The sequence below is a fragment of the Blennius ocellaris genome (assembly GCF_963422515.1).
Source record: "Blennius ocellaris genome assembly, chromosome: 8".
NCBI classification, from domain to species: domain Eukaryota; kingdom Metazoa; phylum Chordata; class Actinopteri; order Blenniiformes; family Blenniidae; genus Blennius; species Blennius ocellaris.
The window spans coordinates 16644783-16660812 of NC_137657.1; the positions used below are offsets into that span (position 1 = coordinate 16644783).

Below are 16030 nucleotides of genomic sequence, written 5' to 3' on the forward strand. Positions count from 1 at the left end.
AAAGCGTATGTAATGAAATTATGAGCGCCTTGCGTGGCAAGTTTCACTGTTGTGTCACTGCACGAATGGGTGAATGCAAGTGACTACGAAGTAAAAGTAGGGTACTCCACAAATGAAGTCCATTTAAAAAAAAAAGAAAAAAAGAAAAAAAAAAAAACTCCTTGACTGCACAGTAGAACTGAGCTCGCCTGTATGCAGACTGCTGACTGACTGTTTTAATTCCTCCTACACATTGCATATGTTCACCTCTGACGTGACTCGTCTGGGCGTGAAGAGTTGTTTTTGTGCAAACAACCCCATCGACCCTTAAAGTAAACTGCACTCCGGGCAGCATGGTTCCTCCTGCCCATCTGTACCATTGGCACATGTCTGGGATGTATCAGAAATTAACAGTAAAATAAGGTAATTAAATATGGTAGCAGCTGTCCGTTTTGGCTGCTGGGTTAATTGGTAGCAGGTGGATGACAGAGATGCCAGGAAGAGTCCTATAAGAAGATAAGATTAGAAAATGAGAGGAAGAAGAAGAACTACAGTCAGTTCAACTCAAATCAGTTAAAAAAGAAGATTCAGGAAGTTACTGCTTGGTGAAATGTTTCAGAGTTAATCTTATAGGACACCTCATTATTCATCATTTTCACCTCAGTATTCATGCTCTGATCTGTGTGCTGTTAAGAAGATTAATGGCACTGTAGTAAAATAGGCTTGCGATGGTAATTCATCTGTCATGGTCATCAACACAGACTTGTTTGACTGTGAAGTTGGTAAAACTGAAAACAATTACATATTTTAGACCCATTGCTGGCTAAAAATGGTCAAACCCAATTCAAAGCACGTCGAGAAGTAGAAATTCACAGCCCAAAATGAAAATAGCTCGAAGTCGCATTGCATGACCGCGGCATTAACAAGATCGTGTCAATAAAGATTCTAGATTAGAAAGGCAATGGTTTAGAACAGATTAATATTTAACACTATAGTGTTAAGGGATGCAAATGTTATTCATATGATGTTGCAAAGTGTTGATGAACGCAAATTTATTCTTATCCAGATGTCATCGTTTATTATGGCGCTCAACCTGCAGGCAATCCATTGTTAGTAAACTAGTGGGACTGCTTCGTGCTTAGTTGACAACTTTTTGGGTTTTTGATAATTATTATTTTATTGTACAATTCTAATTTTCACCATGTGATGCTTCATGCACAATGTTTTGAGAAAGGTCGCAAAGGGCAATCGACTGATCCAGCAGAAAATGCTACTTTTACACATATCAAAAGACTTTCAAGTAGTTGAAAGGCTCAACAAAATGAAAGTTCACTACAGTTAACTAAGCCCATGAGAAGTTAACAGACTGCAGCTAACTAGTCCATTTTAAATACTGGTGAAGGTGGATGTCAAGACAATCAATGTCACGGCGCAAAGCATCATGGAACTGATCCAATGACTGAATATCAGAATGGCAAAAAGTGAAGATGTAAATGTAGCAGCCAATGAAAAACCAAACTCTTGATGACAAATAGCATATTTGGATTCTGCTTGACCTCAACAGAACAAACCAAAGTTTATTTCAGGTGCCCAACACATTTCAAGCGTTATCAGTTAAAGCTGATGATCACTGTTGTTGCACACAGCCAAAAAGGGGATTAAGGGTTTGGATGTATATTTGCTTTTATCTTCTTGACACCTCCAAAGTCAAACTTTGGCTGTTGCTACAATGAGCAAACTTTTCTGAATGGATTAAAGCCAGACAATCTGATAGCATGGTATCATCTGTTATCGAGGATGGAGGACGGCTGGAGGTGAAGACTGGCGCTGAGACTCACCTCCCCAGGTTGATGACTCCTCGGGGGATTCCTGTTGGTGTGTTGAAGGCAGGCAGGAGCTTCTCTCCGAGCTCCAATACTTTACTCTTGAACAACTGGATCGGAAACACAAAAGAAATGCAACACGGTCAATAAACAACAGTAAACAAGGCACATACAACAAATGTGAAAAGTCATCTACACTTGAAGGATTGAAAGAAAATCCTTTTTTTCCCTCTGTCTTGTCTGTAAGGAGGGGACAGGATGAAATCCTTTCTTAAATACATAAATGTGTAAAACACATACTACTAAAATGTGAATAACATAAGTGTATGCTTGATTATGACAAAGGAATTGAAAACACATTAGTTTGCAAATACCTTTGTGTTTTTAAATACCTTCGCAAACTCCAAGAACTGAGGCCACCTTGGTCAGAATCACTCTAATCAAAAGCGCAGCACTAGTTCACCTCGAGTTTCCAACCAATGCCTCCCACAGCAGATTAAAAACCACCTCTTCCATTTAAAGCCACTCCTTTCACATCTCCAAAGGCCAAGTTAAGCCTGATGTATCATCTTATGATGTGGGTTATCAGTCACCAAATCTTCATTAGCCTGAGGAAACCATGTTTTATTGGAGGGGTGGGGGGGGGGGTGGATATTAAAATCCTGACAGAGAGAAGAAGATCAGAGCAGACAGAGAGGTGGTGGAGTAGAGGTGAGATGAGCAAGAAATAGAGTCCAAAGTAGTGTGTGGAGGCAAAACGAAGTGGAATCAAAGACAAAGCTCAGTCAGAAAGTGAGTGCAGCAGTAGTGATGGGAACGATGACTCAGCAGAACGATGAGGGCCACATAGAGAAAAGTAATTCCTACCTACAAAGGTAAAAAAAAAAAAATGAAATGCTGGGTTCACAGTGAAGGCGAAGAAATAGTTTGCACTCTGCAATTGTTTTAAGAGGAGAGCCGATAAATATTTAACACTGCAAAATGAGTAAAGAAAATGTTAATGGCATTTGTTCTGATAATATACTTTATTCCATTTGTTTCTGGGGGCTGTACAGTATAATGCCTCTGCTAAATTATGCTGTGGGTGACAGTTTGAGGCCTGTTCTTCAAGAAGGCCAATAAATCCAACCAATAAAATCTTGCTGAACTGGCTATTAGCAGATCTCATTCGCAAAGCGCCCATCACAGCATCGGCATTGCTTTTATACCTCAGGGAAAACCATGTATCACGAGCCAGTTCTTACACTGATCTCATAAAGATCATCGTTGTGTAGGACTTATGGTTGGTATGAACAATCAGCCAGTGGAAGCTCGCTACAAATCTACAAGCGTGTTTGTCGTGTTCACAGATTCGCTTCTGTGGTGTGTAAAAATGACTGCATCATTTAGACAAATTAGCAACGTAGTCTCTAACCACAATTACTAAATGTCCGTTTAGCTGCTAGATTTGACAGCGCTCTCCACAGCAAGTCAACGCAACAGACTGAACCCAAGGCACCATCTACGATTAAATCATTTAAATATAAGACATTTTAATTGTTTATTTCAACAATTACTGATTTTCAAATGGAAAAAAAAATGTCCAATTTGTTCATGTGTTCAACATAGTTACATGAGATTGACTCGTACAATTCATGTTAAACTAATACTGGTATCATTGGTAACGATACAGATATCAACATGATACACATGGTCAACACTCAGTTGATGTGGTAATAGAAATTAGTTTCAGATATTTTCTTTACAATTATATCTAACAAAAATGACGACAAGGCAAACATCCATCCATCAAGCCATGTTACATCCTCACTTCATGGTATTGGGAGGAATGGAGTCCCTCTTTCGTAACATTGGTAGAAAAGCAGTGTTCAGATAAATTGATCATCGTTATGATAACAGTTGCCAATGAACAACCTTTACAGGCACTGGTAGAATGTGCAAACTCTATACAGAAAGATCCTGATTTGGCGGTGGGTCTTCATGCTGCGAGGCCCAACACTGCATCACAATTAGCCTCTGATCCACTTCTGGTACTCAGAGCCTGACTCATCATTGTGAAGCATCGCATGCAGGCTTTTACATTGGTACTTGCAGGTTTGTGTTGTGCCCCATCAGAGTCCACATTGATCTTCTCAAAACAGTTCCAAACTAAATAAGTAATGCATACATGCACAGATGAATGGATGAACAAACAGACTGACAATTTATTTGGCATCTGCAATCTCCGCACTGCAAGAGGCTTCTTCAAAATGTGCCAGTGTTTCATGCCAGCTTTTAATAACATATTCCAACAGATGCATTGAGAAGATGTTGCTCGAGAGCACACTGGACAGGATCCTTCATTACATTCAAACAGTCGACATGCAGACCGATTAAACCCCAAAACTATTTGGGAAAAGACTATTTCAAACGAAATTCCTTGTCTTGTCTTTCCTTTTTGTTCCCCTCTATATTTGATCAGATGTTTTATAATTCAGATCATAATTTTGTTGACTGATGGCAGGCTAAAGCTGAAACATGAAAACAGTTAAAACTTTTAAGTGATACTACTAAGAATTATAGAAACTCATGTTGTGAAACTGTGATGACTGAAAAAAAACCGAGAGGAAAAATTATGATATTAAAAATCAGATATAACTGTTAAAACTAAATTCATATGAAGTCTTTGAGTTAGGTTAGATGTTTTTTTGGGGGGTGGGTGATAAAACAACAACTGAAGAGCTTGACTTCGCATTAAAAATTAAACCTTTTTCATTGAAATAGTTGTTTAAAAATAGAGTTTGAGGGTCAGAAACTTAGGGTTGTATTAGTTTTGTGAAACTGGAGGTATTTTTGTGTGTGCAACGTTAAGCTTTCAGTACCTTAGCTTTGAAATTCTCAGTCGAGGCAGTGTTCAAGAACAAGCCTCAGCCGAGTGAGTGTGTGTGTTTCTGTGTGTGTGTGGGCACCGCAGTCCCTCTGGAGTCCCTCAGTTCTCTATTTTATCAAAGAGAGCACTAATGACCCTCCACTTGGCCTCATCCCTCTTCATCGTGTCTTTCTATCAGCACTGAGCAAAACAGCAGCCCACGGGGCTACACACGCACGCACACACGCACAATCGGAAGCATGCGCGCGCGCACACACACACACACACACACACACACACACACACACACACACACACACACACACACACACACACACACACACACACACACACACACACACACACACACACACACACACACACACACACGATGGTAGCCCTATATCTGTGGGCCCTTCCAACTGATATAAGGCATTATTAACCATCATAACGAGGTGCCTTAACCTAGCCATACCTTCATTGTAACCATAAGCCAAAACACACATCTTAACATTCAACTTAACACAAGTGACCCTCATGACTGGTATGCCTCACAAACCCTTCAAAAAAAAAAAGTATTACGAGATGACAAACACACACAGACACATTAAAAAAGCCAAAAATCACACACACATGCTCTCAGTTGTGTAGCGTTCTCACACCACTTTGAACGTCACCAGAGAAATCTAGTTCTGCTCGAGTCATTTAAATAAACTTGCCATCTCACGTTAAATAATAGACAGACATAAAGCAGGAGCTGCTGATTACATTGCATTCATACGCACTTGTTTGCTTGTTTGTAAATGACTTGATTAATTATAGTAAAACCCCTCTGGCTGGCATCCGCTCTGTGATTTACTGTACACACGCTAAATTAAGGGCCACATTCATAAATTTGTCTTTGGTGACATGCCGTTGCTCTCTGGCACAACACTGTGAGCCTCCTCCAGCACACGGGCTTCATTACTGAAGTGCTACTGTAATTGCACTTTGTGTCTGTGCAACGCCCAGCCGTCAACTCAGTAATACAAGGCTATCAATAAATTCCGGAAGTGGTTATGTTCACACATTTGTATTCCTAACAATCTCTGCTTATAAGGGCACAAGAGGGATACAACTCGACAATATTGATGGAAAGTGACGGGCAACAGGTCACTTTCGTCTCTTTTAGGTGGAAGTCTCTGCTGGCTCTGTTGGATAGGAGGCCTGACGCAAATGGCTCTTCTATCGGCTCTTAACCGCTGAAGGCACATATCAGGCATGCAGTCATCTGTCCCACAGCAAACATCATCAGAGCCCAGCGGAGAGTAACTTTTCTCGGCCTGCCACTTCTGTTTACCAGAAAAAACAGCTCCTCGCCTTGGGGAACAAGGGACGGGAGCAAATAGGCATCTGTACCCTTCTATGTGCCCAGCTGTCAGTGGAAAGTCTTGTAAAACACGGGCAAGGCTGGAGTACTTTGAGGGATATTGCTCAGCTACGTTCCAGGTTGAGGGTGGTGAAATTGTATGTTTTTCCTTATCGAATCCCATAGAGTGTTCAAGACCAACTGTGTGTGAATTTGGTTCGTTCTCACTGCTGTTGCCCATATGGAGTCCTGAAAACCTAAACGGATTTAGGTCTACTAACAATATTTCTCTTTGAAGCTGGAAAAGTTAGCTTTTTGGCCACTCACAATATAACTGTGTTTTTTGGTTGTCATGGTACACAATACAAACATTTAGAAAATGCAAACTTGCAAACTTGTCAGAGTTTACAACACTGTAACTACAAAAAGAAAAAGGAGGCCAAGCCACAGAAACTTTTTTTCAAATTTTCAAACAGTGATTTATTGTGGGCTTCAACATATTGGCCAAGAAAGACCATAAGAAACTATCAAAGTTGATATTTTAAAGTCGAAGCTCTTACTAACATAATGCTACTGGAATCAACTGGATAAGAAAATGCTGAGAACTACAAACGTTTAGCAGTTTTTTAATGAATACATTTTATGTTGTCACTTTTTAGATTTTAGGTTGATTTCTGGTCTTCAGCAGAAACTGAAGGTTTAATCAGACTATTTTAGATTTAATGTTACTTTATTGCTCATTGGGAAAAGTCATTTGTCTAAATTAAACCCAGTGGTTCTTAATGCATGAATTAAAAAGATCCAACTTGGACGAGAGGAATTAGGCTTCGTCATTGCCTGTTGATCCTAACTGATGTAAACAGTCATATCTCACGTTAATAAAACAAACTTTAACTCAATCATAATGTATTTGAGGGAAAAGAAAACATTTGGGGTGAACGTTTTGGTTACAGTGTGGTTTGAGGTAATGCAAGGTTTTGAGCGCAGGAAGCAGGTGGGGGGGGGGGGGGGGGGGGTTATACTCAGGGAGTCTTAAATGTTTGATTCTAAACTCACTTCTCTTTGGGCACGTTGTCAAATATTTATGATAAATAGACTTTACTGACATTTTATTGCTTTTGAAGTCACAATGGACAATGAATGATTCGCAAAGTGCTCACACTCCATTAGGGGTAAACTTGGGGATGAGTGTCTCTTTGATGCATGGACAGGGTGAGACAGGGGATCGAAACACATATTTATTTGATTGAAACATGAACTGCTCAACCGGCTTAGGCGCCCCATTTATAACCACATAATCATTACTATACATCATTAAATCATGTCAACCATCAGTTTAACATGTATACGTTTTTTTATGGACTCTATGAAGTTTTCACCGAAAGTAGTTTTTACTCTTTTCACAGCCACACCATTGGACGGTGGGAGACGTGGCTGGCCGGCCTGACAGATTCTGACAGATCTGTCTCCTGATGAAGACCAACCCGTCATCACATGTCAGATGATGCTCTGGGGTAAACTGCTGACTTTGTCTGTGCAAAAGAAACTATAAGATATGGTGACATAAGATGACAAAATGAACATAATTCAATTTTTACTCTTTTGTTAAAATTATAACATTTTCTTTTGAATAGCAAAAGTTAAAAGTCTTTGTCACACAAATAGCTCTTGACTCCTTGATATTTTCTGGCTTGACAACCAACTTAGCCGGGCTATTTTTTCTTCTTCACATTTAGGTTATATCCTCTGGCGTGATAAGACAGGTGATGTACGAGCTGGAAATGTAACATGGCATTGAAATGACTAACTGCACACTTGGATGATGTGTTTCAGCAGCTTCATCGGCTGCTCGAATCCCCCACTCGCAGTGTCACTGCTTTAAAGTAAAAAAAAAAAAAAGAGGGCTTTTAATGCAAGAACAAAGCCTGCTCTCTTTTATGCCTGCCATCACCTCATCTTTATTCACATTACAGAGATTTCAGAGACAAAGCGAGCTGAAAACCTGACCTGCTGAAGATGAGAGATGCTTGGCAAACAGCAGTGTCACGAAAACCAGAGGTGCAGTTTGAAGGTAAGTCTAATCTCGGCTTCAGAAGGCTGCCTGTGGTTTGTCTTCATTCTGTCCTCTGGTTCGGAGACCAAAGGAACTGCATATTGCGTGCATAATACTATCTTGATGTAAGTCCAGTAGAGTTATTTGAGAAGAGATCATTTGAAGTCACTTCAGATTACTGTGTTGCACAAGTAAGAACCGGATTTAGAAACTCAGTGGGTGACAGTTTTGATGTTGTTTTGACTGAGAAAAACAAAATTTTCTCCAGACAACTGATAAATAATTCCAATTTTCTGGCAGCTTATGAGCAATGACCTGTAAACTAACCTCTTCTACCTCTCAAAGCTCACCAATATTCAACGCCATTCAACTTTTCCCTTTCTTCAGAGCACCAGGGCTCTTAGTTCTGCTTGAAACCAAATCTGTGAGTCAGTCTGTTAGCTACGGCCACAAAGAAATATGCTACATCTGAAAGCGAAATGCATCGATTGGAGACTCATTATAGATCCAGAGAGAGCCTGTGAAGACGCCATTCAGCAGTGGAACGATAGGAAATAATGGTCTTTTTGTATGCTGCTTTGCATCACTATGTAGTGGAAATGACACACACTCCAAGCACAGTCATATCTCTCAGTAATGTTCTGCTGTCATTATATAAAATATCAATAACAAACACAACACTGTAAACCTTAATCCATTAGACCTACCAGAACGAACTCTAATATGCAAGACGCTTACTGATATTCATTTAAATGCAAACGAAAACAATGATAGCATAAGGGCAGTGATGGCTACACTTTTAACAGTGTAGACGTCACTGCCCTTGTGCTTTCGTGCATTGGATTGAGGTATCCGCCGGAGGTAGCACTACCGTTCTTATTTAGAACAAGACGCAATAAGAGGTAGTGTTGAATGTGGCAGTGGTCTGTGTGGGTAGTGGAACACTGGGAAATGTCACACAGACGTCGGATGTTTGTGATCCACTTCTAATATCAACACTGCCCCCATGGTTACCAGTGGTACTGCAACATTGGTATGTATGCTTCTTGGTGACACAAAAAACAAATGTAAAAGCATACCACAGGCAGATGACATCAAGCAAAACAAACCAACAAAAATAATATTGACTTCATTATCATATTGAAAGAAGAACAACACATTTTCATGACTGATAATGTGGATGTAAGTAACAGCTATGTGACAGTTGGACATTTCATTCACGGCCACAAAAAAGTATTTGAACAGAAATTTTCATTTCAGAAATGGAAACATGTATTTCTTGAAAGTTAGTGACATTTAAGTCATTTTTGGTCCACTAAATAAACTTTGTGGTAGATAATTAAATTATCAATAAAATACATAAAATTATAATGAATATTTTTTTTACCAAACAACTTTAAGTCAATGAATAACCTTTTCTATCTTGGGTGCTTTACAAATGATAAAATGGTTGTGTATTCAGCCTGGAGCCTCTATGTCAGACCTCAAGAAATATCTGAATACATATTCAATAACTGCTACTTTTTTCAGGAAAAAAAAAAAATCGCCGCTGACTCTACTTTCACCTCAATCATTGCTGATAAAGGAAGTCCTGAAGAAAACATATACCAGGATAAAGAGGGTCTTTCTGCCCACGGACAGACAGAAAATGCTTTTATCGATAGCTCAAATGTGGGGGGGGGTGTATGCCATGTACGTGTGCATTTATGTTTCCCTACAATTTTTTTTTCTTTTTCTTTTCTGTAGTTGTACTGGAATGTGTACACACATTCAGGAATATATTTAAGTGTGGTTCAAGGACAACTGCTGCTCGCTGGGAGATATCTGAGGTTTAATTCTGCTGAGGCCACAATAAGATGCTCATTTGCGCAGCATGAGGCGAGTGGAACAAAAAGTCGATTCTCCGCAAGCAGCAGCTGCACCTGGTTTGTTTAGTTTCTCTCCCAGGGGCTCAGGTCATTATTAGGATGCTTTTTGTTTTCTATGTCTTCACGGGGCCTGATGGGAGTGGGCACGAATATTCAATATGAAACCGATACTGAGAAAGTGTCTCGCAGTCACTGCTGATGAAGGAATATTTCAAATCGCCTCAGAAATCATCCTCAATGATGCATACCCTTCAGTTTGATCAGAGATGACTGATAGGCCAGGATCTTTTGTTGTACATTCATTTCTTTCTTCATTTCAGGAGCTGCTGGTGCGAGCTGACTGAGAGGCCATAACACCATTACTCTCAAGTATGGTTCAACAAGTTCAAAACGTGATGCGTGCATGATATTGCCTTTGAGCACTTGCTACCCCTGGTTTGAATACCATAGTTGATGGAGAAGCAATAGTGATGTATAACATTCAAATTAAATATTTAAAGTGTACATCCAAGAGATGCAGACACACTGCAAAGAGCCTGTTGTTGCATCCTCTCTGCAAAACTGTTTGAATTGACAAACTTTTTTTTTTTAGTCAATGTGTAATAAGAAGTTTACAGATTTTTATTTCCTATTTGAATCTGAAACATCTTGTGACATTTAAGTTGGCAGAACTGGCAGCATGACATCCAGGAGATGTCTCAAACATCGTAGCACACTGTGTCTCACATCAGCCGCTCACCACTCTTGTCGGGGGAAAAAACGAAAAGTACTCTGCATAATTTATGCAGCATACCATCGCCTGAGAGCGAGTAGGCGAACACGCTAAAACAGATCGGATAAATTAGACATGAGGACTTCTCGGAAAACAAACGCAGCGGTAAAAGGGAAGTACCCACCAAAGCCCAAATTGGAAAACAAACAAGTGGCGGCAGCTCAATCAAGCCCCCGCTGAAAAGGAGCAGCTCTAAATTAGTCCACATTACAGCTATATTGTTAAGCAATGTTCATCAGCTTAAATGTTTCTCTCCCAAGAACATGAGCCGCCCACAGACTTTCTACCCCTCCTTTTGACCCACTAAACTGGGCTTATACAAATCATTTCAGTTTGCTGACTGCTGTCACTGTCGACTACAACAGCCACGGCTTCTGTAATTTACCCCAGTTCAATGATGCAATTATTGCGCATGCATACTTGCAGCTTTTTTCCTCTGCTCTTGAGGCAGAGCCTAATTGCTATGAAAGATGGTATAAACATAGCTGGTCTTCATTAAGATCCTTCAGCTTCAATATAGTTCGTCCAGATTGTGACGTTGCCACCAAGTTGCACTGTACATTTCATTTTTACTCACATGTAGTAGTTTTCATCTGAAGCTGATTGCTTTGTGCATTATTATTGCAAAAATAAAAAAATAAATAAAAAGGAGAGAAATCTAGAGGGACGGATTAATCCCAACCCCGTTGCACTGTTATATAAAGTGTTAAACGGTGGTTTAACATGTTTGAATTTGTGAAGCTCTCTTTGACAAAACTCAACACAGTAAACCACTGTGAGTCATTGTCTTTGCACCTCGAGAGATGAATATGTGGACACACTGGACCTCATCAGCTCTCCGCATCGCACCATACAGTACGCAGTACTTGTTTACGCACTGATGGATGTCATATACCATCAGCCATCCTTGCAGCAACGGACCAGACAGACCCAGTGACCCATCAATAATTCAACCTACGATTTGCCCGGTGCCACAACCTTTCTGCCGTCATTACTGTGGAAGGAGAAGAGGAAGAAGTGGGGGTTGAAGGGAAACAGAGAGCTGCAGTGTTTGGAGAGGATGTCAGGTCCACTTCTCATTAGGGCCGTGTCAGAGTCTTGCAAGGCCAGTGTAGGAGGACATCAGGCACCTCCTTGCCCACTCAGCCAGACAGGAGAGCGAACAGGTACCTTTCTGAGTGGGCATCGACAGACAATACTCCCAGAGTAACGGCGAGAAATCTGAGGGATCTTGTTAAAGTGTAGGAGAGAAAAACTGCCTGAGATTGTCTGGCAGTATGCAAATGGTTGAGACGGCGCAAGACTGTGTGGGTGATGGATTCAAGTTTCCACAAATACTTTTTCATATTCTGTCAAAATCTTGCAATCAGCAACAGAATCAACAGAATGTAAAATGTTAGAGTCCTGACAGATTCAAACAGAGGCTGTGATGTTCATTATACTACTGAGTACAAACGTGTTAAGTGTGCGAGTGCTGAATTAAAAAGGAGCTTGTTCTCAGACGACTGGTGCGAGGCAGCAGTAAAGTCATTAAAATGTTTTCAAGAATGAAAATATTCTGGGAACCTGCCCATTAGGATAAAGTCTTTGCAATACGAAAAAGAAGAAGCAAAATTGGAAAGCGCATTAGTGATTACAATAAAAAAAAATTTAAATGCTCAAAAATTAGCATTTTGACCTTTTTTGTCTTGAAATTTGCCAGAAAAAATGTTGTTGATAAATTTGGATGATGTTACAAAGACATGGAGTTTCAATGTCATAGATGGGATTATATCTTATTTTAAAAGGTGAAATTAATGCATCTATTATCTATCATAACTAGTCTGATATCGGAATTTCATTCGCTTTCTGTTCTACACGACCTCTTGAAAAAGTAAAAAAAAAGACAGATAACTATGTTCACATATCTGCAGCTCTGTGCAGCAATGCTTTGTAATAAATTCATATATTAACTGATATGCAAACAAAGTTACTTTCAATGTGTTCGACATCATGCATTGCATGAGTGACCAAATGATGTCTCGGTGGTGCTGTCAGTAAGAAAAAATCTGTTATTGAAGAAATCTGAATATTTTATTGGACTTCATGCAAAGCTTTTGACCTCCACCATTTATCTATGATGGTTTATCCTGCTTAGAGGTGTAACTAAACCGAGTTGATTATTGGTAAGAGTGGTATACACCTTGGACATGTTGCAGTGAAACATGTAAACTCCACATTGAAAGGTCAAGAGTCCAGGATGAGAGCAGGTATATATTTGTTTTAATACGCATGTTCCCATCTGTCCAGGTAAGGGCATGTCAAAGCATTCAAATCAGGTCAACTGGACTCGGTCTTAAGTCTTCAAAGACAGTTCGCCTCTCAAGTGGCTTAGTCGGGTCTAAAATCTCTCTCGATATCCTACCCCATACTTTCTCACCTCCCAGCAATTTAGTTAGAATATCCAAAGGGAACAGCATGAGATGATGAAGACATGCATGTGGATAAGCTAAAAATGGTTAAAGGTTAAAAAAAAATAGTCATTCAAGACAAATTACCAACTCCAGATCACCGGATTTTACTGCTTTGAGAAATTTGCTATACATTTATCCACAATACTGATGTGCTGCTGTTGTTGGGTTATTAAAAAACAAAAAAACAAAACTTGAATGTAATTAATGTTGGTAGCTGTTGCTTAAAATGACTAATTGTCAACATGCACATGTCTTTGACTCTATCTCGACACAGTAGTTGATAGCTATTATTACTGTTAGATGTGTCTAAATCCTGGAGAGTGAACACATTTCAGATACCTGTTGCTTATTCACAAAATCAAACCATCTGTGCGAAAAGCAGAGGCAGATTGCACGAGAGAGACAACGAGATCGAAGGAACAAAAATGCGATCGGGGGGGGGGTAAGGATGAAGTGCAAAAGATAATGCAGTCACAGTCTCAGCAGAAGAGGCAACAAGGGAGGGAGAGAGACTGAGAGGGGAGAGGAGAGTTGTGCCTGAATCTGACGAGGATAAGAGCCAGCGAGGCAAGATGAGCAAGATCAGATTTGGGTTATCTGTGTGGCCTAGCATGGATCCGTGGTTCCGTTGGCGATATGAGCTGGTTGTTTGTCGAGTGAAAGGAGAAGACAGAGGGAGAGAGGGAGAGAAGTGGGGGCTTCGTTAAAAGCTCCTGATGGCAGAGCCGGGCTTCAAAGCAGCGGCTGTCTCATGAAAGACTCGACTCAGGGAAGGATATGGACACTGTGATGCCATGCATGTGGGGGAAGCCGCGATGAGTGTGTGAGTGAGTCAAAGGGAGGCAGATGTTTGATGAGTGTGTGTGCTCATGCATGTCTTCTCACTTTGAATTAACACACTATATAACGTGCTTTCAGGGATTCACATTTATGGCAGGAAACCTTCGTTGAAGCTTCTGCAGGGAGGCATTGTGTGGTGAACGGATACTGTGAAAGCAGTGACGTTGTTGACATGAATATCAGCCGCACATACAGTCAGTGAAGTTGCTCTTCTGTGTGACTATAATTCTGTGTAATCTATCCTTAAAAAGTCCACATAATCGCCAAACCTCCATGGAGTCAGAAAAGAAAAGGCAATTCAGCTTAACGCAGCGTGCTGGCTGTGTGCTGTAGATAACTGCCATTCAGACCCTCAGAATTTAACTACTTTTCCTCGAAAATTGAAACCTGTAAGACACTCCAGAAACTCAATTTCACAAGTTGTGAAAATGAAGGCAGCATCTCCCACTTCTTATAATGACAGACATTTCATGTTAAAGCTGTGAAGACACAGTTGAAAAAGCAGGAAGGAAAACTTGCATATATACCCACAAAGGGGATTTCTCAAGATTATGCTTGGATTTAGATATTAAGTCTAGGATAGTTATGGTTGGATTCTATGGATATTAAATAAGTGACTTTCATTGTGTCATATACTGGCAAATTTTGACATGTTTTCATCATATGCAAAGTTGTCGCAGACTAAATTCTAAGTTTAGCTTTAGGTTAAAATCTTTCCCTCACATTATTCCACTGGCAGGATGTGGCATAAACAAATCCTCTTGTAATTTTTCAGTTTATGATACCAAGAAAAATAAAGTATCAGAAAGCGGAAAAAAAAAGTTTTGCTACCAGACAGAGCTCTTACCGGACTTTTTCAGTATAACCACCCAGTAACAACATGCAAAGTGTTCCTCCTCAGTAACAACAAGAACACATAGCACTTCTGAAAAACTATCTGATAGTGACAGTGAAAGACATCTTGAGAAAATATGGAGAAGCTCTCACTCAAGACACTTTTTTTTGTCTTTTTTTTGTACAATGCCACAGTCATAAAATAAGGTCTGGGGAGGGTCACCAATGGGTGGACGGTGCCAGAATGCAACAGGAAATGTTTCAGGGTCAAGAAGATTCCTTTTGCTGACATAACTTTTGTTTAATTATTGAGAAAAAACTAAACTAATGAGTGGAAAGTAAAGTAATTATTTTATATAAAAAAAAAAACATTGGTAAAGCTGAATGCATAGCTATAATTGACACAAATCAAATAGTAAATGAAGCCAGTTAAATATGTATTGTACTGTTGCAGGACATCAAACTAGCAACAGAGGAGTAATGTTTTCTATTGTTTTGGGATCATAATAGTTGTTAACCATAATAAGTTAACCACCACAAACACTAAAATTCAAGCAAAAATGACTATTTGGACCAAGAAGACGTCCTGGAGGTGGTTAATGCTCAAGGTGTGACTCACCTTGTTAAATTTTGGAGGTTTTTCTCAAGCTGTGACCACACCGTGGGGCTCATAACAGCCCAGATGATCGTCTGACTGTTTCTCTTTGACACATGTAAATGTAACGCTGCCTGTAGACACAAAAGCTCAGTCGGAACTATAACAGACGGCGCTGATCTGAGAGCTGAAGAATGGGATCATGCGGGGGTCACGTTCAGCTTTGATTTCGCACAAGAAAATGATTAGAATCTGATTCTATTTCAATTAAAGCAGATTCAATTTAAAAAGAAGAGAGAGATTTGAGAGCTGCTCCATTAAGTGAGCTGGGGCTTTATTTTCTGTGCAATGAGAATAGCTTCATGACATTTAACTTTTCCTCCCACATTATACCGTGTGCCTTCCAATCTAAGGTGGCTAATCGCTTATTGCGATAATTCAGAGGATTTAGTTTTTACTACAGTAGAGACTCCAGAATGGATTTGTTTTTAAGTTTCAGAATCATTTACAGAAATCCACTCACTGTGCAAATTAAAATCAGTCCTTGGCTGTAAGATAACCTCAGTATAAATGGTTGTCGATTGCAAGAAATTCACGACTTCCATTCAACCACACAG

At 39.9% G+C, this 16030-nt stretch overlaps 1 protein-coding gene across 1 annotated transcript in view; it reads right to left on the minus strand.

Moving 5' to 3' along the window:
- LOC308134058 (mannosyl-oligosaccharide 1,2-alpha-mannosidase IA) overlaps positions 1 to 16030 on the minus strand; it is a 227189-nt gene that overhangs the window by 23396 nt on the left and 187763 nt on the right. The window contains exon 5 of the mRNA XM_080501666.1: positions 1818 to 1912. Within this exon, the coding sequence (XP_080357792.1) occupies positions 1818 to 1912 (95 nt within the window). The remainder of the gene's footprint in view (positions 1 to 1817; positions 1913 to 16030) is intronic.